General features: G+C 33.2%; 1 protein-coding gene across 2 annotated transcripts in view; it reads right to left on the bottom strand.

Moving 5' to 3' along the window:
* The window catches only part of jus (EB domain-containing julius seizure protein), a 411,352-nt gene that overhangs the window by 18,310 nt on the left and 367,230 nt on the right, over positions 1-25,812 (bottom strand). For both annotated transcript variants that reach the window (XM_072522570.1, XM_072522571.1), the window contains exon 5: positions 15,873-16,048. In XM_072522570.1, the coding sequence (XP_072378671.1) occupies positions 15,873-16,048 (176 nt within the window). The remainder of the gene's footprint in view (positions 1-15,872; positions 16,049-25,812) is intronic.

Here is a 25,812-nt window from a genome sequence, read left to right as displayed (position 1 = left end):
TAGAATTTGCTCGCCAACATCTGGATTGGGACGACTATCAATGGAGTCAGGTATTATTCTCCGACGAAAGTGGGATCTGCCTACGTGGCAACGAAAGGAGGCGTCGAGTCTATAGAAGGCCAGGAGAACGATTTGTTCAATGTTGTATACGAGAAATTGTGTCATATGGAGGCCGTTCTTATATATTTTGGGCAGGCATTTCCATGGATGGGAAAACCGAGTTGGTGTTCGTGTCTGGTGGAGGACGTGGTGGAGGTTTAACGGCGGATCATTACATCAGAGATATTTTGGAGGAAATGTGGTTCCATACGTGGGATTTATTGGTGATGCCTTTATTTTATTGCATGATAATGTACGATGTCATACCGCACGAGTCACCACCATCTATCTGACTGAGATCGGTATACCTACAATAAATTGGCCTGCGTTGAGCCCGGACATAAATCCAATAGAGTATGTTTGGGATGAGCTTAAACGAAGGGTCCGAAGCAGAAATCATACATCAAGGAGCATAATGGAATTGAGGGCTGCGCTTAATGATGAATAAGAAGCAATGCCTCAAGAATTTATTAGAAAAGTCATCCGTTCCATGCGAAATCGACTGGAAAGTGTAATTAGTAATAGGGGTGGTAATATCAGATATTGAAAAATAAAAAAATTCATTTCGTAATTGATGATTTCTCTGTTCATTACGTCTTTCTTGGGATAGTTCCAATGATGAATATTTGAGAAACTCTGTTCGTGTAGCATATTGTTTTTATAATGCGTCTTCCAAATAATGAAATAGCAGTTTTTCTAAGTTTAATAATAAAGTTACTGTTTGCACATACATCTTGTTATTTTCATACTTCTTACATTAAAACAGAAGGTGTAATCTCAAATATCGGTTTTGAGTCGATTGTTTTGCACTCAAGTGTATATATCTGCCAAACAACATAATATGAGACATAAATATCTTGAAAGATATAGGAAGTATCAGAAATCGATTTCTAAAACGATTAGTAAAAATATCTAGAAGAAAAAGAATAATAAATAAGACGGTCGAGAAATTGTGGGAATCTCACGTTTGGAAACGGATGGGGTAAGAAACAAGCAGCTAGTCTCGCGTGGATATATTACACGAAAGAAAAAAAATAGCACACCCATACCAAAAGTTCCAAAATGGCAATTTCTAGATAAACTCAAATCTGGAAGATCCAATAAAAGCTGGAGAGAAAGACTCGACTAAAAAATGGATATAAGAGATCTAGAGGATGATCTATTCTTCTTTTTTTTGCATTTTCTTCTTTTTTTCTTCTTTCTTTTCTTCTCCTTCTTCTTCTTACTGTATCTATCCTCTCCGTTGGCGATCAACATGGCTATCCTAACGTTACTTGCAGCTATTTGGAATAGTTCAGCTTGTTGTAAACGTATTTAATCACTTTCTTAGATTTTGAAGCCAAAATATTGTTCTCTCTTGCAAGTTGCAACAAGCCATATCTCTGTTCATTTCTCATAAATGGCCTAAATATTCTTAAGATGCGTCTATAAAGCCACATCTTCAAGACCTCCAGCTTTTCAAGAGAATCTTCAGAAAGTGTTTAAGTCTCTACTTCGTATAATAACGTAGAAAACAGATAGCATCTGTTGATAGAGATTTTGGTACCAAGAGATAAATCGTGACTTCTGAAAAGAGACCTTATCCTTACGAACGCTGAATCTTGCATATCCTATGCGGTGTTTTATTTCAGTAGAATGGTTTCATTGCCTGTGAATGTTGGTATCAAAGTAGGTGTAACTGTTTATCCCGTCAATTGGCTGTTGGTTAACCAAAAGTCATGTATTTTCGCGCCGTATTTTTTGCGCTAACTGACTACCATATACTTTCTTTTTTTCGTATTAAAATCCAGTCGATATTCTCTACTTATATGTGGTACCTATGCACGACATGATTGTTTGTAAACCATCCAAGATATCTGCACAAACTACTGCTTCGTCGGTATATCTAATATTGTTTAGACGCACTTCGTTGACTAATACGTCTTTCTGTAGTTCTTCCAGTTCTTGCTTGCAGAAATGTTCAGAGTACGTGTCTTCTTCTTCTTCAGATGCAAATCCACTAATGGATGTTAGCGATCACATTTTCCATTAATTCTCTATTTCTTGCAATATATATCAGATATTGTATGTCGTTAATCCCTTTTGTTTCGGAGCCAGGACATTTTTTTGCGTCCCATTCCGCTCTTGCCTTCAATTTTACCCTCGATTATAAGTTGGAGGAACTGGTATTTTTCATTTCGCATGATGTGACCTATATACGCTGTTTTCCTTTTCTTGATGGTTTCGAAAAGTTGGCGTTCTTGGTTTATTCTTTTAAGGACATCTATATTTGTGATTTTCGCTGTCCATGGTATTTTTAGGATACGGCGTAAGAGCCACATTTCGAAAGCTTCTAATCTGTTTATATCCCTCGTTTTGAGTGTCCAGCCCTCTACGCCATATAGCAGTACTGACCACACGTAGCACTTAGTAAACCTTAGTCTCAGTTGAAGATCGAATTCTGAACAAGTCAGTACCTTCTTGAATTTTACGAAAGCTTGTCGAGCTTGCTCAATGCAACATTTTACTTCCCTGTCCGATGCCCAGTCTTCAAAAAGCCACGATCCCAGGTATTTAAATTTACTCACTCTTTCAATGGACTTAGTATTCAGTGTTATGGTGGAGTTTTCAAGTGCATCCAAGTTTCTGGAGATGATCATAAATTTGGTTTTTTTGGTATTAATCTGTAATCCCATTCGCTTACTGTATTCTCCGATCATAGTGACAAGTTGTTAAAGATCGAGTACGAAGAGTACGTGTACATATAGAGAATAACACCGGGGAAAGAATGCATCTTTGTCTTACTCTTCTATCTATGGAGATTGCCTCTATCAACAGTAGTACAGTATGGGTCGGTTGGGAGACCCCTCTTTACTCCCACTCTGGGACAAGCCGCGCCCATTGACGTCACATGCACCGCCCACCAAGATGGCGGCTGACAGCTGTCGTGTGTCAACTGTCATTCGTCAAACGTGAAGTTAGTGTAAATTCTTCTACTTTTCGTACGACATCGTTCAAACGTCAAGATAACGTCAATTCTTCTTTTCGTATGTCATCGTTCAAACGTGAAGATAGCGTCAGTTCTTCGTCTTCTTTCGTCTATCAAGCTTACGTATCCTGATATCCCCACGCCCTGTCCAATACGTATCCTCATACCCACACCCTGACGTTTATCGACCAATGATGGCATAGGAACGCCTCCGAAATAAACGCCTGAATGGTGACATGTAAACTCCCCTCGACACAATGAGAACGAGGCTTTGACTAATACGCATCCTGGTCATCTACTTTGATGTTGGCAGTTTGGAAGTTTGGATGATCTATGCAATGGTAAAATGAGATTAAAACTGACAATCGGTAGAAAGAGAAAATTCGTCTGTCATACGAGTATATCATTGTTAATGTTATTAATACATATCGTAATTATGGTATGATATAATGATTTCCCTTTGTGTTCCTATGCCACAAGAAAAGTTCGTAACATAATGATATACAATGGATGGTGATATAAGAAAAAAAAAACACTGGGTTTTTAAACTTATATACTGAAAACAGCTTCCGACCTGACAGTCGAAACGTCAAATAAAATACATATATTTAATTTAACAATTCGTTACTCATTATATATTAATTAAATAGTAAAATATTACGAGAAACCAATTTTAAAACAAAACTATTGTGCCAATAAATTAGTGCACATTAAAAAATATGTTAATATTGATATATTTATTACATTTTTTCTCGCTACTGTATTCGATAGTTCTGTTGACATTGTATCGTTACTGCTTTTTTGTAGCACGATTTATTTACTAAACATTTCAATAAATTTTTGATTTAAAAGGCATCACTTAAATAACATTATGCAAAAACACATTTGGCAACTCCGTTCTAATTAAATTTAGTTATAAATTATTATTTTACTCGATTTAATGGTGACTGCAAAAGTAATATATTATTGTATTGATTTGTGCGATATGTATATAAAATCCACTAATTTTTCGTAGTTAACAAATTTATTAATACAAGGTGTTATTATATACAGACCGAACCGATGCCAAACACCTCTTCTAATCTTTATTTTGTTGATAGACAGACTTACATTCATTGTAGAATCGCTATATATTTTTAATATTATTGCTGTATTTCTAGCAAACCTCTGTTTAGTGAAGTGGTTCTCAACCTTTTTGAGTCGTCATATACCACTAAATTCTTTTTATTATTTTTGTTACTACTTAACTGAGATGCCTATCTAGCTAGGTAATTTTTTTTTCCGTCTTTATAGAGGGAGGGTCTGGAATCTTCAAAAGACATTTCAGTCCAGGACGCCGCCTGACTGACGTTAGTGCAGGATTCGTTCTTCGTACTCCCGGCGATAGTTCCCGAGGTACTTTAAAATGCCCTCCCGTCGCCGAGTCTACGCCGAACGTCTACCTGCTAAACCAGACCCTCCCCTGTCATCCAGCGATCCGGAAACGGAATGGCCGCTGTAAGGCCGTGGTAAGGCAGGTAGCGCGTGGAAGACCCTCATCGCTCTTAGTACGGCACTACTCCCAGACGGGCATTTCCTCCTCCCCACAGTCTGACTCACGCAGTCTAACTCATATAGTCTGACCCACTTTTCTAGCTTCAACTTCCAGTATCTTTCCCTCTTACCTTTGTCGTTGGTCCAGCTGTCTTTCTTTTTCTTCTTTCTTCTTGATCACTGCACGGATATAGTTGTGTACGCTGGTCCAACCTGCTTTATTTTCAATCATTCTCTCAATCATGTCTTTCATTGTAACAAAATTCACACCTGTTTTTCTTTCCATTCTGTTCCTTTCTACTATCCATCTGTTGCACTCTAACATCATATGTGTCACAGCGTCCGAGTATTCACAGTATAAGCATTCATCTGTGCATTTTCGTCCACTGTGCCACATCCTCCAAGTTGTTCCACTCTTCTTTCCATCTTTCAATTGACATTTCCCTTTCTTGTCTTCTCACGGCCATAGTAAGGTTTGAGCATTTTGAAAGCTCTTTTCTTTCCACCACCAAAACATGGAACGGAACACATCCAATGATGCTCTACAAAGCTTGTGCAACAGACTTGTTCTGTCCACTCGTGTTATGAGCCTCCTATAGGCCGTTATCTCTACCGCCCCGCACCAGACTGGTACCGCGTACAGGACGATTGACTGTACAACACCATGTAAGAAGTTAATACCAAACTAATTAGTGAGAAAGTTATTCTTGAGTATTTTTACATAACATATTAAAATCTGGTTCAGTGTTACTCAGATGTAGTCGAAGATGAGGTTCTACATTAAGTTTGTTAAAGTTTTTAATATGTAGCATTGCTGAAAATCGATTCTCGCACATATATGTTGTCGAAAAGGGTATCAAGTATTTTAAAGCTCGTTTTGCAAGAGGAGGGAAATCAAAATTGCTTCTTGCTCTAAATTCACGAAGGTTGCATTGCTTAAAGTCCAATTTTAGTTTACCAATACACGACAAATCAATGAGTTTTTCTTGTTCAGTTGCACTTAAACCCTGGACCGACGACTCAACAAGAAAGAGATTGCATATCCATTCAAAGTCAAAATCGTTTTCTGAGAAGAACTCATTAAATTGCTTGATTAATTTATTACAGTTAATCTTACAACGTAGCGATACGCCAGAATTGATATTATTAATTTCATTATCTTTAACGAAGCTTTCAAGTGTTAGAAAATGGTGGAGTAAGTTATTTTCAAGACTTGTTTTTATAAGTTCAAGCTTCTTTTATGAACCATCCAACCTTATCAATAATAACAAAGTGAGTTGTATGTTTGCCTTGCAAACCCAAATTTAAATTGTTTAGTTTGGTAAATATATCACTGAGGTATTCAAATTGGCACAACCCAACTTGTCTTTTAGTCCCAGATTTTGTTTGCTAGTAATCTAAGTAACTTCGGAATGAAGCTCAAATGATGGTTCACGAAATAGTCTTGAATTTAAAGCTCTTGACTAAATAAAAATAACTTTTTAAACAGCGTCGTTCAAGACTTAATTTATCTGGCATTTCTTCAGCCACTAAAGCTTGTCTGTGTATACTACAGTGAATAAAGACACATTCCGGTGCAACTGCTTTAATTCTTGTTACAACAACTCCATGTTTTCCTGTCATTACATATGCACCATCTAAAAATACCCCCACGCACTTCAGCCAATACCAACCATGTTTTGTATTAAAATCATCTTCATTTAATATTTCTACTGATTTACAAGGAAGGGACTCGCAAAATAAGAATTAACTAGGCAAAGTTTGTTACATCGGTATTTTCGTCCATTTGCAAAGCGAACAAAATACTGGACTTTATTTATTCTATGGAGGTTTCCTTAATATCATTGGCTATTTCAATTATTCTACGGCTAACTGTTCTATCAGAAAGTAAAACGGAATTTAATTGTTTGGCTGGCTTTTTCACCAAAACACAATTTACGATGTCTTTGGCAGCTAGTAATATAAGTCTTTCCTAATCTCACGAGAATCTTAAAACATGGCAAAAATCGCGCAACGTTTTTTTATTTTACACCTTTATAAAAATTAAGTTTATTCGCGGCAGCACACAATGCTGCATACGAAAGTTGCACTCTTTAAAACGCATCTTGATTTTTGTCGATAGGATACTTGGATCAAAAGATATCGATTTTTTACCGTCGAGCTGATACACATTTTACTGAACATTGATTTCGCGCACGTGACATTTACAATCGACGGTCGCTTCAATCGTTGTTTCTGAGAGAACTGTTTATTCTATACAAAAAGTGTCGCTAAATCGATTTTTTTGCGTTTTACCTCCCTACGAGGGAGGTTTTAGGGGGAAGCCCGAGGATAAAAGTGGTAAACTTTTTCGCATCTTTTTTGGGGTTCCAAAATTAATATTCTTGGCAAAATTTATCTTATTCGTATGATTTTTAGGGGTCAACTCTCTGACGACTGGACTATCCGCTGATAAAATATATTGAATTTCGACTAAAAATTTTCATCGATAATATACTTTAGTAATAGTTAATATAATCTTGTATTTAATTTTACCTTTGTTCCAAACTGTACTGGAAATGATCAGAACCAATTTCATTAAAACGAAAAAATTTTATGTGTGTGTGTCATCGAATTTCCTGACTGTGGACTTAATCCATTAGCCGAACTTATTTTTGCTCTACAGATATTTATGTCACATATTACTATTAAAATAAGATTTTGTATTTTAAAGATATACCTAGATTCTATAACAATAAATGGATAATTTAATCTTCAGCTACAATCATACAATATTACACATTTATATAGATATATCTAAATCATAAAATATATTCTAGTATTATTCAACATTATTCTTTATTGTGTGTTTTTTATTATTATTTACTTTTTTTTTTTTTTTTTTTTTTTTTTTTTTTTTTTTTTTTTTATTTTTATTTTTATTTTTTTTTTTTTTATTTTCTTTTTTTTTTTATTTTTATTTATTTATTTATTTATTTATTTATTAATTTATTCATTTATTCATTTTTTTTTTTTTTTTTTTTTTTTTAATTACATTATAAGGAATGTCAACAAGGAGTACTTCTGCTCAGGGGTCTTTCAGAGCAATGCACAAACACATGACTAGACCACGGAAAGATAGGTAAACAAATGGGATAAACACAGGTATTAATAGTTCACAATTTTAATTTTATATTAAGTATGTGTTTAATTAGGATCTCATATACACGTTCGTCTAAACTAGATAGTATTGTTTTTAGATTAAAAGGTCTTGTAATATTGGTTTCTCTATATACTTGATTCATGAATTGATTTATTTCTATTATCTTTAGTCTACAGTTTAGTATCATGTGTTCTGCAGATCCTAACTCACCACATTCACAAAGATTACTATCACTAAGACCTATTTTAAATTTGTGTTCTGGAACTAGGCAGTGTCCAAATCTAAGTCTGCATATGTATGAAACAACGATTTTTTCGCCGTGGTAATGATTAAACCATGATTTAGCTGGAATATTTAATTGTATGTTTTTGTAGAATAGCCCTTTAGTTGAGTTGTTATACCATTGTTGCCAGGTTTTGGTTTTATTGCTGGTAATATTAGCGTAAACATCATTTAATGTTAATTTATATTTACTTTCATTTTCTTGTTCGGTGGCCTTCTTAGCTAGAGTATCTACTATTTCATTGTGTTTAAGATTGGAGTGAGCTTTTACCCAACAAAATGATATTTGTTTGCCCTTAGCCCTAAGTGCGATATATGCTTTAATAATGTCAATATATATGTAGTTTGATATGTCCTTCAAACTTTCCAGTTTAAGTAAAGCACTTTTGCTGTCTGTAAGGATTAGAAATTTCTCTTCGTTATTGTTTATACTGCTTATATACTGCATTGCTCTCAGTATTGCAATAAGTTCTGCTGAAAATGTTGTAAAATTTTCATTAAGTCGTATACCCTCTTTATACCTTGTTCTAGGGTCCCACACGGCAGCGGCCACTCTCGAATTCATTTTTGAGGCATCGGTATAAATTTGGTAATGTTCCGGAAATAAAGTTTCTATATCCACATTAAACATGGCATTCCTTAAGTAAACTGGAAATTTCGAGTAATCTCTCATGTAGGTTGGTTGTATGTTTGGTATATTGTTTAGATTTATCTGAAACATGGATGGCAGAGTTGATGTGTATAGCTTATTTTTAAATTGTCTTATTCTATTGTAACTTTCGGCAAGAAGTAATGTTGGCTTTTTCCTCCAGTATTCAGTGGTTAGGTCATTTATATAAAGTTTGTGGCAGTTGTTACATATTATGCTCTCTTTAGTTATCATTTTAGTTATAAATTTTTCACACATAATTTTCCTTCTTAACCATAGTGGTGGTTCATTACATTCTATGCTTAGGTTTGATATTGGAGTACTCATCAAAGCTCCTATACATAATCTGAGGCATTTATTTGAAAGGATGTCTATTTTTTGAAGATGGGTTTTGGCGGCTTGATTGTAAAAGTAACATCCGTAATCTAATATTGATCTTATGTATGATCTATACATTAGTAATGCTATGTTGGGATCTGCTCCCCAGGTTGTATAGTTTACTGCTCGTAACGCATTGTACCCTTTGTCAGCTCTTGCTACGATGTACTCAATATGATCTTTCCAAATCATTTTCCTATCCAGTATAATACCCAAATATTTAACTTTAGGTTGAACTTTAAACGAGACATTTTGCAACTCCACTACTTCTGGAATGTTTCGTTTTCGGGAGAATATGCAAGCTTGTGTTTTTTTGGTAGATATGTTTAATGCTATTTGATCTAGGTCTTCTTGTAGATGTTTAAATACTGTATTTATTTTACTACTGCCTTGTTCTATTTCCAATTGATCTACATATATGCATATATCATCTGCGAATTGTAATATTTTACCTTGTTTGCTAGTAATTATGCTTTGACCTATATGAGCTGTGTAAATAGTGTATAATATTGGACTTAAGATGCTCCCTTGAGGTAACCCGATGTTTGAAACTCTCGGTCCTATTAGTTTGTTATTAATTTGAAGATAAAGAGTTCTATTGATGTAAAGTTGATGAAGTTTCCAGCAGAGTATATCTGGCAGTCCGATTTCTTTCATTTTGTGGTATAGAAGTTGTAGGTTCACATTGTCATATGCATTTTCTATGTCTATGAATGTAGCAAATACCGACTTGTTGACGGAAAATGAGTTATATATATCCAGTATTAAGTGCGTTAAATTTTCCATCGTAGAACATGATTTTCTAAAGCCGAATTGTGTTGCAGGTATTTTAGAATTTTTTTCTAACCAGAATTCTAGTCTACATTTAATCATTCTTTCCATTGTTTTTAACACACATGATGATAGAGAAATGCCTCTATACGAATCCGGACAGTTTGGTGATTTATGTGGCTTAAGAATTGGAACTATAATGTACTCTTTCCATGCACGTGGTATATCCATACTCATCCAGATATTGTTTATTACATTTAGTAGTTGAACTTTCTTATGTATGGGTAAATTATACAACATACTATAGTGTATACCATCTAATCCTGGAGCTGAATTATTATGTCTTTTTAGGCAGTTCTTTAATTCTTCCAGACTAAATGCTTGTGTGAGAAATATGTTGTCTGTGTTTGCTTCGTCATTTTCATGTCTATTATCCGTAGGGTTCCTGTGATTAATTTCTCCTTCTATAACCCAAGGTCTAGCAATTTTATTAAAAAATATATCTGTCCACTCATTTACAACTATCGGATTATTGGGAGGGTTATAAACGTTTTTTAATTTTCTTATTTCCTTCCATATTTTGTTAATGGGTGTATTTTTATTTAAACTATTACAAAAGTTTTTCCAAGAAGCTCTTTTGCTGCCTAAAATAATTCTTTTTTTATAAGCTTCTGCTTGTTGGTATTTTAAATAATTATCGTAATTAGATAGTCTTTTAAACTGCAAAAAAGCTTCTTTTTGTTGTCTTATAGCGTTCCTACAATCATCATTCCACCATGGTTTATTAAATTTTGCATTGGGCCCCCTTTTCCTCTCTGGAATAGAGCATTTACTAGCTAAATTGATTGAGTCACAAAATGTGGAATATTCTTGCTCTGAACCATCTGATATATTATTATTCTTTTCATTGTTTAAGAGATAGGTAAAGAAAGCCCAGTCTGCCTTTTTAATATCCCATGTAATTCTAGATCTAGATATATCATTAGTTTCAATGACATCATTACTATTAGTAACGTTATTATCAGTATTATGGTTAAATTCTATTACTATTGGGTAGTGATCAGAACCCAGACTCAAAGTTTCTGTGTGCCAATTAAATTTGTAATAAATATCCCTAGAGCAAATTGTTAAGTCTATAGCAGATCTATTTAAATTCATAGGTCTACGAATTAATGTTTCTGACCCATCATTTAGGAAATTAAGTCCACATTCCTCCATAGCCTCAAAAAGATAAAGACCTTCTTGATCGGTGACATCACAGCCCCACATTTTATTATGGCAGTTGAAATCTCCCCCTATTAAAAAAGGTTTTTGTAAACTAATAAAAAATTTAACCCATTCGTTTTTTGACACACATAACTTGGGTTTTGCATAAATGGAATATAAATTTAAGATTTTATTATTTATTTTAATCTGTACTGCAACGCACATGACATTATTTATTTTATAAAAATTTAAATTGTTCTGAAAATTGATATTTTTTCTTAATAATATCGCTACTCCTGCATAACCATCTGATCTATCTTCACGGAAGATGTTATATTGGGAAAAGCTTATCTTTGAATTCGGTTTTAACCAAGTTTCACTTAAAAGAATAGCTAAGAATTTATTTTCGAAAATGTACTTTTCAAAATGGCCTTTATTGTTCACTATTGATCGTGAATTCCATTGTAAAATCTTATTATTTACTAGGGCCATTTAAAACTTTTTCTATATTACTTTTAATGTCGTCTAAAATTTGTTTGTTTGCTATTGGAATTAAGTTTTTGTCTAAGAAATTTTTAAATATTGTTACTATATTATCAGTAATTTGTTTACTAGTTAGTGAGTTTTGTTGGACTATTTTTGTTTGATTTTGATATAATGGGTTGTTTATAATTGGTAGCGACGGGTAAGCAGAGGCGCTTGCAGTGTCCAGTATATTTTCGTGTTCTTTTGAATAAGGATAAACTGATTTATTTTGAGCTCCTTCGCTCCATTTTCTTTTGGTTGTCACTGTGTACCTATTTCCTGTGTTTGTTGAATTCAGGACTGTCCTATAGCTACTGCTGTATTTTAACTTTGCTTCTTCGAAAGGTAAATTTTCATTTGCCATTATATATTTAATGCCCTTTTGTTTTTCAAACTCAGCGCACTTGTTTCGATCTAATGCTGAATGGTTTCCGAAACATAATATACAAGTGGGATCTGTTAAATCACATACATCTGAATCATGTTCCTGTCCGCACTTGCTGCATCTTTTCTTACCTCGACATTGTGACGTAACGTGTCCGTATCTAATGCAATTAAGGCATTGTATTACTCTCGGAACGTAAGGTTCCACTTGGTATATCATTCGTTCAATGATTACTTGTTTTGGAATCATTTGGCCTCTGAAAGACACCACTATCGTACCCGTCTCCACCAGTTGATCATTTTCTTTTCGCTTTATTCTTTTAACGTTTATTACTTTAAAATTGCCGTATCTTGGAACAATAATATCTTTTAATTCTTTTTCTGAAATATTTTTGTCTACCCCTTTAATTACCCCACTCTTTTGAGTAAAAAAATTTGGAATATATAAATCGTAATTTCTTTCTATTAATTTTTTACATTCCACTAAAATATTAGCGCTTTTATATGTATTACATTCAATTTTAATTTTATTTTTTCCTATAATATTAATATTAACAATATTATCTTTAATTGCAGGTACTGCACCTAAAATTAATCGTGCTGTCGCTATGCGATGCAATCGGCCAATGTTACCTTCCTTATTCTGCATAAAAACAAAATAAGGACCTTGGTCACCTTGACTGTATTTATTTTTCACCTCTGACATTATGGACTGGTCTATATTAATATTTGTTTTATTGCTTACCTGATAATCTGGTAAAAAGTTTTTTGAATTTGTTATCGGTACCTGTTTTGATTGTGTATTAATATCAATATTTATAATTTCCTCAAACTGCTTTTGTTTTTCATTAACTTCATAATCCATATTACTAGCAACATCGTCGATCCTTCCTCTGTCAGGTGGATTTCCTCTGCCATCTGAATTTAATTCCATTTTTTGGTAAAAACAACAACAACTCTATTAATTAGCACTTCGATACCACAGAGAACTATTCGCTTCCGCTGCTACAATCGAACTGTGGAAAAAATTTTAAGACGAGAATTTTTCATTCACTTACATCTAAGAATGTTAGACCTACGTGTTTAGCATCCTATTATATGGAATATGGGTCTGAACTTCCAAACATAACAACATAAAAAATATTGAAAATTTAAGAAATGCGATGCTGTTGTCGAATACTAAAGATGAGATGGGTCGATAGAGTGACATAAATAGAAATAATTCTCCGGATAGGAAGGGGATATTGGTTATAACAAGAAAAAAAACTAGAATATTTAGGACACCTTAAAACAGAATGAGTATATATATATATATATATATATATATATATATATATATATATATATATATATATATATATATAACTTTATAATAATATTATAATGCAAGGCAAAATCGGATATTTAGATGTAGATTTTCAATATCCCAACTGTAGTTCTTTCTTCAGTTAACTACGTGCAAATATAGCCTCGTCAGTAAAAAGAATTTCTTTAATAAAATTACGAATTTGTTTTTTTTATTTATCATCCACTGAGCAAAATTCAATCTTCTTATTCTTCTACTTCTTGGAGATCTTTCGATCTGTTTAATTCTGAAGCTGCCTCTGGTTAATTTCCTGGGAGGTAGATTGTTAACTATCCCTCCATCTTTTAGGTGGTCTTCCTGGAGGTCTTAAACCGAGCGGGTTGTTTTCTAGGGATAAAAATTCAATCGTAAAGGATAATCTCTCAGTAATATATTTTGTATGAGTGTAAATTGGTAAGGTCCTAGATTGTCTTTTTTCAGTACTAGAAAAACTGAACAGTAGCTTACTCCAGACATTGCTAAAAAACTTCAAGTGCTTAGTTTAGGATTATTAGCAACTCACACTAAAATATCATCTTTCTGATCCTGTTAAAATTTTAGGTCATCCCACATGGCTTTAAGGCTTAAATTATCCAGTATCTCCTAATCGACTAAAAATATTACTAAAAGTTTGGCGATTGCGTTAAAATCTGTCTGGATACATTTCAATCAAGGAGTATACCAGATCAGGACAGACCAACCGAAGAATCAATGACGAGAAGAACATCGATATGCCATCAAAAGAAGAAAAAAACATCGTCCGTTGCACAACATGTCATACAATAATCAGAAAATCAATCAATCATGCATTAATATTGCAGAATTAGGCTTAATATATTGTTTACTTTAAAATTGTCAACAAAGGTGTATTTTCTATCATATTTTCATATTAAATAATTCCAAATTAAAATTAATTTAAATATTTTCTTGCTTTTTAACTTAGATTCATTCAACTTATATTTTATTGATTATTTAGTCAATGTTACTTTTACACATGTAAAATAATTTTTCTGATCAAATAGTTTAATAAAATTTTATAATTAAAATTGATTCATAGAATCTTTATTAGTCTCAGTTCCAAATGTTATGAACCTTGGACTGTTGGAATTTGAATCAATCTTCACCTGTTAGCTGGTTATTCAGCCACAACGTAGACTATTTAAATACGTCTTGCTGTTCTATACTTTGACCTCAAGGCCACTATCTTTTCTCGTTGGTTGACGTGTGTCTTACCTGCTAGACTCATTTCACCGACAGCAACTGAGAAGCTTAAGAGTGGTAACTTCATTATATATTTTTTTAAATATCACTAGAATTCAATTTAATAATGTTACCTAAAGTTAAAATTAAATTTAACTAAAAACATACTGTTGAAAGTGCATCTGATGTTTTTAGTTCTCTTCAAATTAATGTTTTTTACTTAAGTTTTTTACATATTTTTTATATACATGTACAATTACCACAATGTCTTTTGCTGTGCTAAGTTTGAGTTAATTTATAAACTGTATTCAGTTCCAATTAATTGTTTATACAACATAATCTTATAATGTCCATTATCGTAAGCTTCTTTACACATTTAATATCTTTGACTGCTACATATTTTTGAAGTAACACACTTAAATAACTTTTCTATGGATGTTGGGTCTTTCATATTGTTCTTTTTAGATGAACTGATGATGCTTTCTGATTAGAAATTTATCTTTCAATAAATAGATGAAGTAGCCACCTTCTTTGTCTTTTATTTCTCCACTTTGACCGAAAAACCCACCACTCTTCGAGTGTTCCTTAATTTATATTGGATTGACGGTCGTACTCTTTTTCTCGATATATATATATATATATATATATATATATATATATATATATATATATATATATACCTATATATAATGTTACACAGTATGTTTGTTAGTAACGAAGTATATATATAAAAAAAAGATTATTAAAAATACTCCCTTGTCTTAAATACTTTTTATGGTTTCTGAATAAACTTCAACACTTATATCCTTGTTATAATACCCTTCAGAATGTATTGTCAAATAATAGCTAATGAGAAAAGTTTTTACGGCAGTTTTTGGAAGTTTCTAAAACCTCTGAACTTGAACATTGTAATTAATAAGCTCCACATATCATTACAAAAAGTTAAGAATTCTTGTTTGTCTTTCATGTTAAATAAGTATTTCATGTTTAGATTTAGAACAAGTGGATATATTTTCCGGCCCTATTGTAAATAATTAATAATATTAATAACTACTCATATTAAAATAGAATAAAATCAATACAAAGATGGTTTATATTTTTTGAAAACCAACGTTTTTGATATGTTTGTGAACAAATATTTTATGCAACAAATCATTTTATAGCTATTAAAATACACAAAACTTCTCAAATTTTGTTAAGTCGACCAAATCAATACAATATTTATTACCTTTAAAATCACCGTTATGATTCTCTGAAACCTAGAAATTATTTGTGAAATTATTTAACATCTAAAGCTGTTTGAAAATCTATTAAGCCCATAATTCCTCAAATACTTATTATATAATATTATCTATGTATGTAGTTAAAAGTTGATCATATCAACGTATACCTTGAGAATTTGGAGAATGCGCTCTCAAAGAAGCGACGCTGGGCTGCCTGCTTGGACCACGGCTGTTCCGAGATCCCCTCCTTTCGTGGAGGTGCTTGTTTTCTTTCAGTAGAGAGACGTTCATCAATCGTGGATTCGGCGTGTTGAAAATGGTTCGGTTTTCTCGCCATCTCGCCCTTAAACGTACAAATTGGTTTTAGTAAAAGTGATTACCAATAGATATTATTGTAGTAACGAAGTTCAAAATACTTGAAACATCTTTAATCTTCAGGAAAAAGATCTATGTCGATGGTTTTATAATATTTATTTAATATTTTTTTTGAACAGAATATGACCGTAACAGTTTACTGTATTTTATTTAAATTTAATAAATCTGAAATTTCGGGCCATCGAGAAAAATCCTGCTAGGGATAGATTGTCAAATTTAATAATTTAATGTAATACTTTCATAAAACACCCTTTATTACCTGACATTCTTATTATAAAAGAAGTTTATACACTTCAAGGAGCAATATATATAATGTGTGTCAAATAGGAATAAGAACAAACAACAAATATAAGCCATAATAATTTTGATATAAAAAAACGGAAAAGATTAATTGAATATTTTGTTACCGCTCATAAAAAACTTATTTGATGAATATTCTATCTGTTATTTTTTTTTGTGGGAATTAAACGTTGGTATAGGTATCGGAGGGGTTGTTCTTTTGCTGGTAAGAGCAAACCATTAAAATATCCAGTAAATGCCTAACTGATAGTGACGAATGGGTCACAGATGATCTAAAAAGTCAGCCAGCTCTGCCAACGAATCGTACCTTCTACGTCCACGACGACATAAGTCACGTAATTCTCGGCAATATTGGCGTATTATGGAAGTACGTTATATAGCAGCAGGAGGAAGGTAAAATGCGGGTTTTGGCACCTTATAATCGGAACACACCAGCGAACCGTTACCACCCCTCACTAAGGCAGCGTGTTAAGGTATGCCTCACAAACCCGAAACCAGGAGAGGAGAGGGTGTTAAGAATCTGCGGAGGCTAAACCGCTACCCAAATAAAATAACAACGCTTTATATAGCGACATATCACTGCCGTTCGCTATCAAATCAAACCAAGCTTGTAGAACTGGAAAAAGAAACTGAAAATATATAATGGGATGTCATAGGAAGCAGCGAAGTTAGACGGAAAGGTCAAGAGCTATTGGAATTAGCGTCAGGAATCACATTTTACTACAGAGGAACATCAAAGGGCAAAACAAACGGTAATGGATTTCTAATCAACAAGAAATGGAAACGAAGAGCAGGAGACATAATTAGAGTAGCTAGCCTAACCTTCTTCTTCATGTGACTTGTCCGTTCCGAACGTTGGCAATCAACATGGCTATTCTGACTTTGTTTACGGCAGATCTGAATAGTTCAGCAGATGACAATCCGAACCGTTGCCACAAGTTTTGGAGCCACGAGTGTCTTCTCCTCCCTGGACCCCTTCAGCCTAACCTTACAAGTATCAAAGATATATAATATACAAATATACGCCCCAACGATTACTCATTATCATCATCAATCAGCTAATCGCGTCCACTGCTGGACATAGGCCTCCCTCAGTTCTTTCCAGTGTTCTCTACACTGGGCCGCTTGTAGCCAGTTTCCCGCTACACGTTTTATATCATCGGTCCATCTAGTCAGTGGTCGTCCTCGACTTCTTTTATAGTTTCTGGGCCTCCGTTTCATAATACGTCTTGTCCGCCGTCCATCTTGTGTTCTGGCTGTGCCCTGCCCAGTTTCACTTAAGCGTCTTGGTTCTTTCGATGACGTCTTGAACTCCTGATCTGAATTACTCATACTTACGAAGAAATAGAGGAACTCAATTTAAAGTCACTTTAAGTATTTAATTGGTGACTTTAATGCCAAAGTTTGAAAAAAAAAACGGCAAGGAAAAAGTCATGGTAAAGTATGGAGTGACTAAATTATACATCGAACTATACAAAGCCCCTGAAACACCTGATGCAGAAGTTCTTCCGGAAGAAAAAGAATCGACAATTACAAAAATAAAAAGTGGTAAAGCAGCTGAAATAGATGGCAGCATTGACAAACCGTATATAAAGACTTAAGCAAATATATTCAGACAAGCTAAAGCTGAGGTAAAAATAATTGAAAATACTTCAAAATTTTCCACTACCACAGGCGTCCGTCAACAAGACGCGGTATCACCAAAGCAACTCTAAACAATATATACAGCAAAATGAATTGGCACAACAAATTCATATCCATTGATAGAGAGTACCTCAGCCATCTAAGATTTGCAGGCGACATCATTCTGATTGCTAAAAATCATGCAGCCTTACAAGAACTTATAAGCGACCTAAATGCAGCTTGCAATGAACTTGGCCTAAAAATGAACCTAACAAAAACAAAAAAAACCATGTACAACATGGTAGTGGATGTCTAAGATGTAATAATAAACAACACTGCACTTAAAACAGTAGACTAGTGTATGTAATTAAGACAATTAATACATAAATCTGGCTCCTTACTCTCAGTAATTAACAGAAGAAGGAAACTGGATTAGGTATCTTTTGGTAGAAATGCAGTTATATTCAAATCGAAGATGCCACTCCACCTTACGAAAAAAGCATTCGGTCGGTGTATACTACCAATCATGATATATGGCTGCAAAACTTGGACACTCAAGAAAGAGATAATATTGAAACTCAAAGTCACTCAAATGTCAATGGAACGATGCATACTAGCTATAACAACGAGAGATAAAAAAAAATAGAATGGATCAGATAGAAATCCAAGGTTACTGATATTATCCATGGAATAAATTTTTAAAATGACAGTGGGCGGGACATTTAGCAGGAAGAACTGACAATAGATGGTCCATTAGAATTGCACTGTGGTCTCCAAGAGGCGTCAAGGGACAAAGAACACGTGTAAATTTAAGATGGGACTATCACATAAGGAAACAAAACCGGTAGAACATGGCACAGAAAAACGAATAATAGACAATCGTGGGCAGAAATAAATATTGACTATGTAACGAAGTCTGCATCATAATCGGTAGAATACGCTGAGAGTGATGACTGATGACGATGATGATATATTTCTTGTAGACAAAAGACTTAGTTGATGAATATTGTATCTGTTATATATTTCCTGTTTTATCCGCCAGCAAGTCATACTTTAATATAATTATTGTTATTTAATTTATAAGTGTTAAATATTCATACAGAACCTTTCGAGTAGATATAATCTAATACATTAAAAATCATAACTGTAAATATGTACAAACCCCTGATTAGTTTTTGTAAAATTGATAAAAGCGCTTTGTATATAGAAAACATATTTCTATTTTAATTTAAAATAATTGGTTTTATACAGTAAACAGTTTTGTATGTGTTTGTGTACTTTTGGTTGTGTGTATTGCTTTTTATTGATTTATTGTTACTTTTAATTCTTTTAGTGCAAATCAAACACGTTAAAAATTGATATTTTCGAAATGCATGAAAATATAAATTCTATTACAAAGCGGATGAAAACATTTTTTGGTAGAAAAGCAACTAGCTATATTATTTAAATGTGTTTATCACAAAGAGCAGATAAAAGTAGAATAGTGTGACACAGAATTTTTAGCAGAATTCTGAGGGGATTGAATAAATATGAGAAAACTTTATTGGGAGAATATCAAGCTGGCTCAAGATCTTCAAATCTACAGATTTTCATGAATAATAGGAGTAATGATTATCAAGGAACAGAAAATGTGAACATAAAAATGAATGATGATGTGATGAGTAAATGATAAAGTTAATGAATTTGAGAAGAAAAATGTGTTCATTTATTTAAAAAGAGAATGGACTAGAAACAAGAAAAGTGCAAGACTGGAAAAAGGTTAGAGCAAATATAAAAGCCTGAGGTATCTATTGTTTAACTTTCTATTTAGAAACACAACTTGAAAATATAAGAGTAGTAAGACTAAAAACTAAATATTTAAGTGACCTATATAATTTAATAAAGCTGGGGAAGGGCGTCTAGAAATATAGGAACGTAAACTGCTGAGAAACATTTTGAGGGGGAAAAAGGCGAGGCACATTAAATAAGAAGAATCAGCCAAGAAGAATATGGGCAGAATAAGGTTCCTAAAATAATGATATATGTCAAGGCATAAACAGTAAACTGCCCGTTATACCCAAAGAATCGTAGCAAAAAAACTGGCAAAAATTTTCTCACAGAATAGGCCAAAAGAAGTCTAGGAAGTAGAAGAAGTGGAGAACAAGATGGCTAGAAAAGGTCTATAGTGACTTAAAAGGAGAATATGTCTTGAACTGAAAAAGATAAGCAGAGGACAAAAGAACACGAAAACTCATTTTTGAAATATTTAGTATAAGAAATAGTTTAAAGTGAATCTTAAAAGTGCTGCAGTGATGCAGTTTAAAACGATGCAGTGATGGAATTTTTTGTCCTAGGTTTACAAGGCTTGTTATGCCCTTAAATTAATTATTTTCGATTAGAAAAACATATTAAAATGTTTTATGATATTTCCTCCTTGTTTTGTTCTTTTTTGAAATTTTTTATTATTTTAGCATACTCTCTTTTCTGATTCTTTCATAAAAATTCCATACAATCTTAAGAGCATTGGAAATCTATCCAACTCTTTAAATTCTCTTTTCTTCATTTATGGCTATAATATGGTCTATTTATTTTCATTTTTTAAATGGAAGTTTAGATTTCATCACCTGTTTGTTATTCTTCTTTGTTCCTATCTGTTTATGGTTTATGTTTATGGGTTCACGCCACTTTCCGTTATGAATTTTTGATAATATAGAATACTGTTTTATGTTTTTTTAGCATTTCCACTTTGTAATAATTTGATCCAATTTACCCTTTTCTACTGCTTAATATCTGTCGAGTTTAGTATTTTGTTTATTTGATGTTCATATTTTAGGTTCTATAAAAAAATCGTTTAAGAGAAAAATATAGAAGAAATTCAGGAAAACATACATGGGATAAAGAAATAATGATAATTATAAGAAATGTAAAAAACAAAGAAGAATAGTTAAAGAGACAATAAAAAATGCTAAGACACAAAAATGAGAAGAGTTTGCAACTAAAATGTAGAGCGACAGTAGAGAAAATGACAAGCTTCTGTATAGAACACGCAAAAATTAAAGATAAGGTAAAGAAGATAAGAGAGGATTTGTCGAAAATGAAAGCAGCAAGCTACTAGTCACAGAAGAGCATATAATGGAAAGGCGGTAAGAATATTTCAAAGGAATGCTAAATTGAGACAAATACATTAAACAGCAAAAGCAAACCATTCTGGAGACCACTACGAATATTAAAAAAGTTTAAGAAATAAAATTACATTAGAGGAAGTCATAGGCAGAGTTGATCAGCAGATTAAAGAAGGAGGAAGCAGCAAGCTTAGATAATATTAAACCAGAAATAATAAAATACATACCAGAAGCCGGAGTAACACTACTACATAACATTATAAATTTAGCTTGGAAAAACAACCGTATTCCTAAAGACGGGACACTTGCAAACATTTTCTCAATGTACAAGAAAGCTGATAATAAGAAATGCTCAAAATACAGAGGCATATCTCTTCTAAATGTAGTATAAAAAGTTCATGAGATAATTCTAGAAAAAAGATTAACAAATGTCGTTAACAAAATATTAGATGTTAATCCACGCAGCATCAGATCAGAAAGAGGTACAACAGATTTATTATTCACATTACGACAGCTAAAGAGAAAGCACAATGATAAACTATACTTCGGTTTTGTAGATCTTAAAAAATTCTACTCTTAAGCTAAGGTTTGTTAAAACAGTGCGCAGCGCACAGCATACACGTACAGCAGAATCTGTTGTACTCGACTCACGGCAGTATTGGGTGAGTCGGTTTGTTGGAATAATTCGCATAAATATTCTGTCGCTCTGAAAACAAGTTTAGAAATTAGTTTCACATTTATTCTCTCAAAGGTTGTACGTTTAAAAAAATGAATTCTCGCAAACTTAACGCAATAATTTTATTACTTCAAGAAGAGGAGGAAGAAGAAGAGTTGATAACGTTAAATTTAAATAAAAGAAATAAAAATGTAAACGAAATTTTTTCATGTCTTAATACAGAACGTGCTTTTAAATTAACAGTCGAAGAAAGATTGTTTCAAAACGAGGAAAAAGTTCGAGAATATTTTAGACTTTCCAGGGATTTGTACTAGATCCACTAGTCTTTCATCTTCCTCGGTAGAAAATTTAGTAGACATCACTTAATTATTACAATAATAATTAAATTAGATAAAAATACAATTAAAATTTTGGTATAGATGTGTACGCTGTGAGCTCAGCTGAATGTTTGCGTCCAAATCAAATCGCAGTTGATTCCAACGCACACCGTCGACGTACACGGCTATCGGTCTGCAGTGCGAGCAGCTCAGCAGAACCTAACAAACCGTTCTCATAGAAGAGAACCATTTCTTTGATTTTGACGAACGTGCGCGGCTTTCGACTGACTGTGAGTTATGCGTCGCTCACTGTTCTAACAAACCATAGCTTTAGCCTCAGAAGTATATATTATATTATATAGTTGTACAAGAAATGTGATTAGAATAAACAACCAAAAATAGAAGTTAGCTCTTTCTTATTTGTTACAATAATGGATAAAATAGCCAAACAAGCACGAAGAAGGATTCAGAACGTAAAAGTTTTTCTTCTTCTCTTTATGTAGACATAACTCTGTCTGTTTTTCAATGTGCCTCCAGTAAGTTGTCGTTCCATCGTTTACGTGGTCTTTCTACTGATCGTCTAATCGTAATGTCATTCAGCTTAAATGACAATTCCATTCTATTCTTCTATTTCTTACCTAGTCCGTGATGTTTTCCACCTTGCATCTACGTCGTTTATCTGTACTTTTAGCTCTATTCCATAGTTTTTACTATCACTTTTTCATCTCTGCTGTTTATAACGTCCTTTTTGTCCTCTGTGTCAGGTCGTATTCTTGCCGCGTATGTCATTATAGATCTGATGACTGTTTTGTGAATTCTGCCTTTTATTTCTTTTTCAATATTTTTATTTCTCCATATTGTTTTACTCAGGCAACCTGCGGCTCTGTTTACTCTATTCACTTGATCTTCCACAGCTTTTTGTAGCTAGATAATGTGATGCCCAGATATTTAAACTTCATCACTTGTTAAATTTTTTGGCCGTCACATTAAATTGTTGCAGCATACTTTGTAAATCATATTTACTCTGAGAGAGTAGTATTGCGTCGTCTGTATAGCAGATTATTTTAAGTTGCTTTTCTCCCATTTGGTATCCTGCTTTAGTTCTTACTTTTTCCATTATTTTATTCATAATCAGGTTGAACAATAGAGGACTCAAGTAATCTCCCTGTCTTATTCCATGGCGAGGATTGGCAATGTTGTTTTGATAGATATTTTCGATCTTTTTGATTATTCCTAGAGGTATCTCTCTTACGTACAATAAGTGGATCACGTTCTTTAATTTAACCCGATCAAATGCTTTCTTAAGGTTTACAAAACATAGATATGCTGTAAGAGGCAAATATAGATATACGAAAGAGTTGGAGTGAGAAAATAACGCCAATAATCTATGCTGATGATTTATTTATTGTAGCCAAGAGCCAAAAAAAAAAAATACAAAATAGTTTACAAATTTGGAATAAATGTTCTGATAAATAGAAAATAAAAATTAACCTAGACAAAACTGAGATTATTGTAGTTTCCAAGAAGGTTGAAGAAAGTGTGAAGAACGTGACTAAAGTTTACTACCCATTAAACAAGGCGTTTATTCAACGAAAGAAGATCAGTATCGACACCACAATAAAAGTATTTTACAGTGTACATCCGTGCTTAGAAATACGGCTCTGATATACGGCTTAGGGACCTTTGGGTGGAATAAGACTGGACTTAAGGACTTGAAGTGACAGGGACAAAAGTAATATACAAGCGTGTAAAACTGCGGTACATAAGATCGGTTTTTGGAGTGACGAGAAGCGATAAATGGAAAAACGATTTCATACGAACGTAATAGTGAATACAAATGGAACAGTGTAATTTTGTATCGGTCTTAGACAAAGTAGAACAAAGACCACTTGCGTGGTTCGGTCATATGATCCGTATAGATGATAATAGAAAAGTGAGGCAAGTGTGGCAAGTAGTAGTGAACATAAGGCTATGGCTCCACGAGCGACAGATTGGCGCTAGCAGTAGCAGTAAAATGTAGCTTGATAAATGGAAACAACAGCAGTAATACTGAGTGGCTCCACGCGATGTAGATTGCCGCTTCGTTTCGAGACAGAGACGCGTCGTCAAGGTCGTGTCGCGTTCGAATAGATCCGGACCTATTTTTTAGCAGTAATTTGCAGCGCGTTTGTGGCTCCACTAGCAGTAATTTGTCGCTTGTAGCGGTTATTGTCATTTAATCGGATATTTTTGTTCTTGTTTGTTTATTTTTCTGTGTTTGTTAAGTTGTTTCTTTGTTTTTATAAATTAAAGTTTTTTCATACAATTTTGTGTCTCAAATCATAACAAAAAATTATAAGTTCTAAGAAAGAAATAAATCCAATATTTTCTATATCGGTATTCTAGATAACAAAAATCAATGGATGGTTTTTTTTTCAATCCCAATTAACCGTATCAAACTGTACTTTATAATAGATGCCATTATTAAACAAGAAAAAGTTGAATAGAGAGAATAAACAGTTTTTATTGATTTCCCGAAAATCTATTTTTTTGATTTCCTTCTTCGAACTGGTGATCAATTTCTATATAAGTGGTTGTCTAATCATGTCATATAAATAAAATTTTAATAATTATTGTTTATAGTAAAATTTTAGTATCCTTCAGCACTAATGTTTCGTTTTCGATAGCTTGGCGTGATTCATAAATAAAAGAATGCAACAAAGCAGATTTTATGTCGCATCAGAATTTTTTACATTATTGTAACATAAAAAAGCAAGTTAGATATTGGAAAAGGAAGATTCATTACATCAACCCAATATAAATGAATATAATCGACATATCGGAGCCGTCGATCTACTTGATAATTTAGTAGCTAATTACAGAATACGCAGAGGTAAGAAGTGGTGGCGGCCCCTTTTTATTCTAATGAAAGTTAAATGGTTAAATATTGTGTTTTTTTTTTATTTTTAAGTGGATACATGTATAGGATTATAAAATATGTAATTTGAAATCTTACTTTAAGGTAGGTAATTCCTAATTTTTCTTCTGGGCTTAGGCTATCACGCATTGATGTATCCTGTTTTCGTATGACATCTTCTATTTCACATAATAAAAAATTAAAAGAAGACACTGACATCCTGTAATATTCAAAAAACTTGTCAGGATATTCTTTTAATTTGTTGTGTAAAAGAAAAAAAAAATCCCTCTGTCTGTCTAGGTACTAGAACAGGGCGAATCCACCATTTCCGTTGTTTTTTAACCCTACGTCGACGGCACAATGCCAATATTAAAGCAACTTTTTGTTGAAATGATAGATTATCCATACTATCTTATTGTATTATCGGTGTGAATTTATTTTACTTATTTATTTATTTATTTTATCTGCTATATACACGGACATTATATAAACGGACAAGATACCACTGATTGTAGCTGCGTCATATTAACGCTCATGGAGCCACTACAAGACCAAAATGCGGCGATATGTGCGCTGTAAACTGTCGCTCGTGGAGCCATGATTTTATTGCATTACTGCCGCAGTAATTTTACTGCTACTGCTAGCGACAATCTGTCGCTCGTGGAGCCATAGCCTTAAACAAAGAAGAGGCAGACCAGTAAGGACGTGGAATAGAGAGCTTGAAAAAGCGCTGAAGAGGCGAGAAAATAGTTGGAGAGAAGCGAAGTCGATAGCCAAGAATTGTAAGATTTGGAGAGGCTTTTACTCCAAAAACTCAAG

This window comes from Diabrotica undecimpunctata, chromosome 2 (genome assembly GCF_040954645.1).
Source record: "Diabrotica undecimpunctata isolate CICGRU chromosome 2, icDiaUnde3, whole genome shotgun sequence".
NCBI classification, from domain to species: Eukaryota; Metazoa; Arthropoda; class Insecta; order Coleoptera; family Chrysomelidae; genus Diabrotica; species Diabrotica undecimpunctata.
Note: the sequence above shows the minus strand (reverse complement) of the source record. Positions and strands in the feature narration are given on the sequence as shown.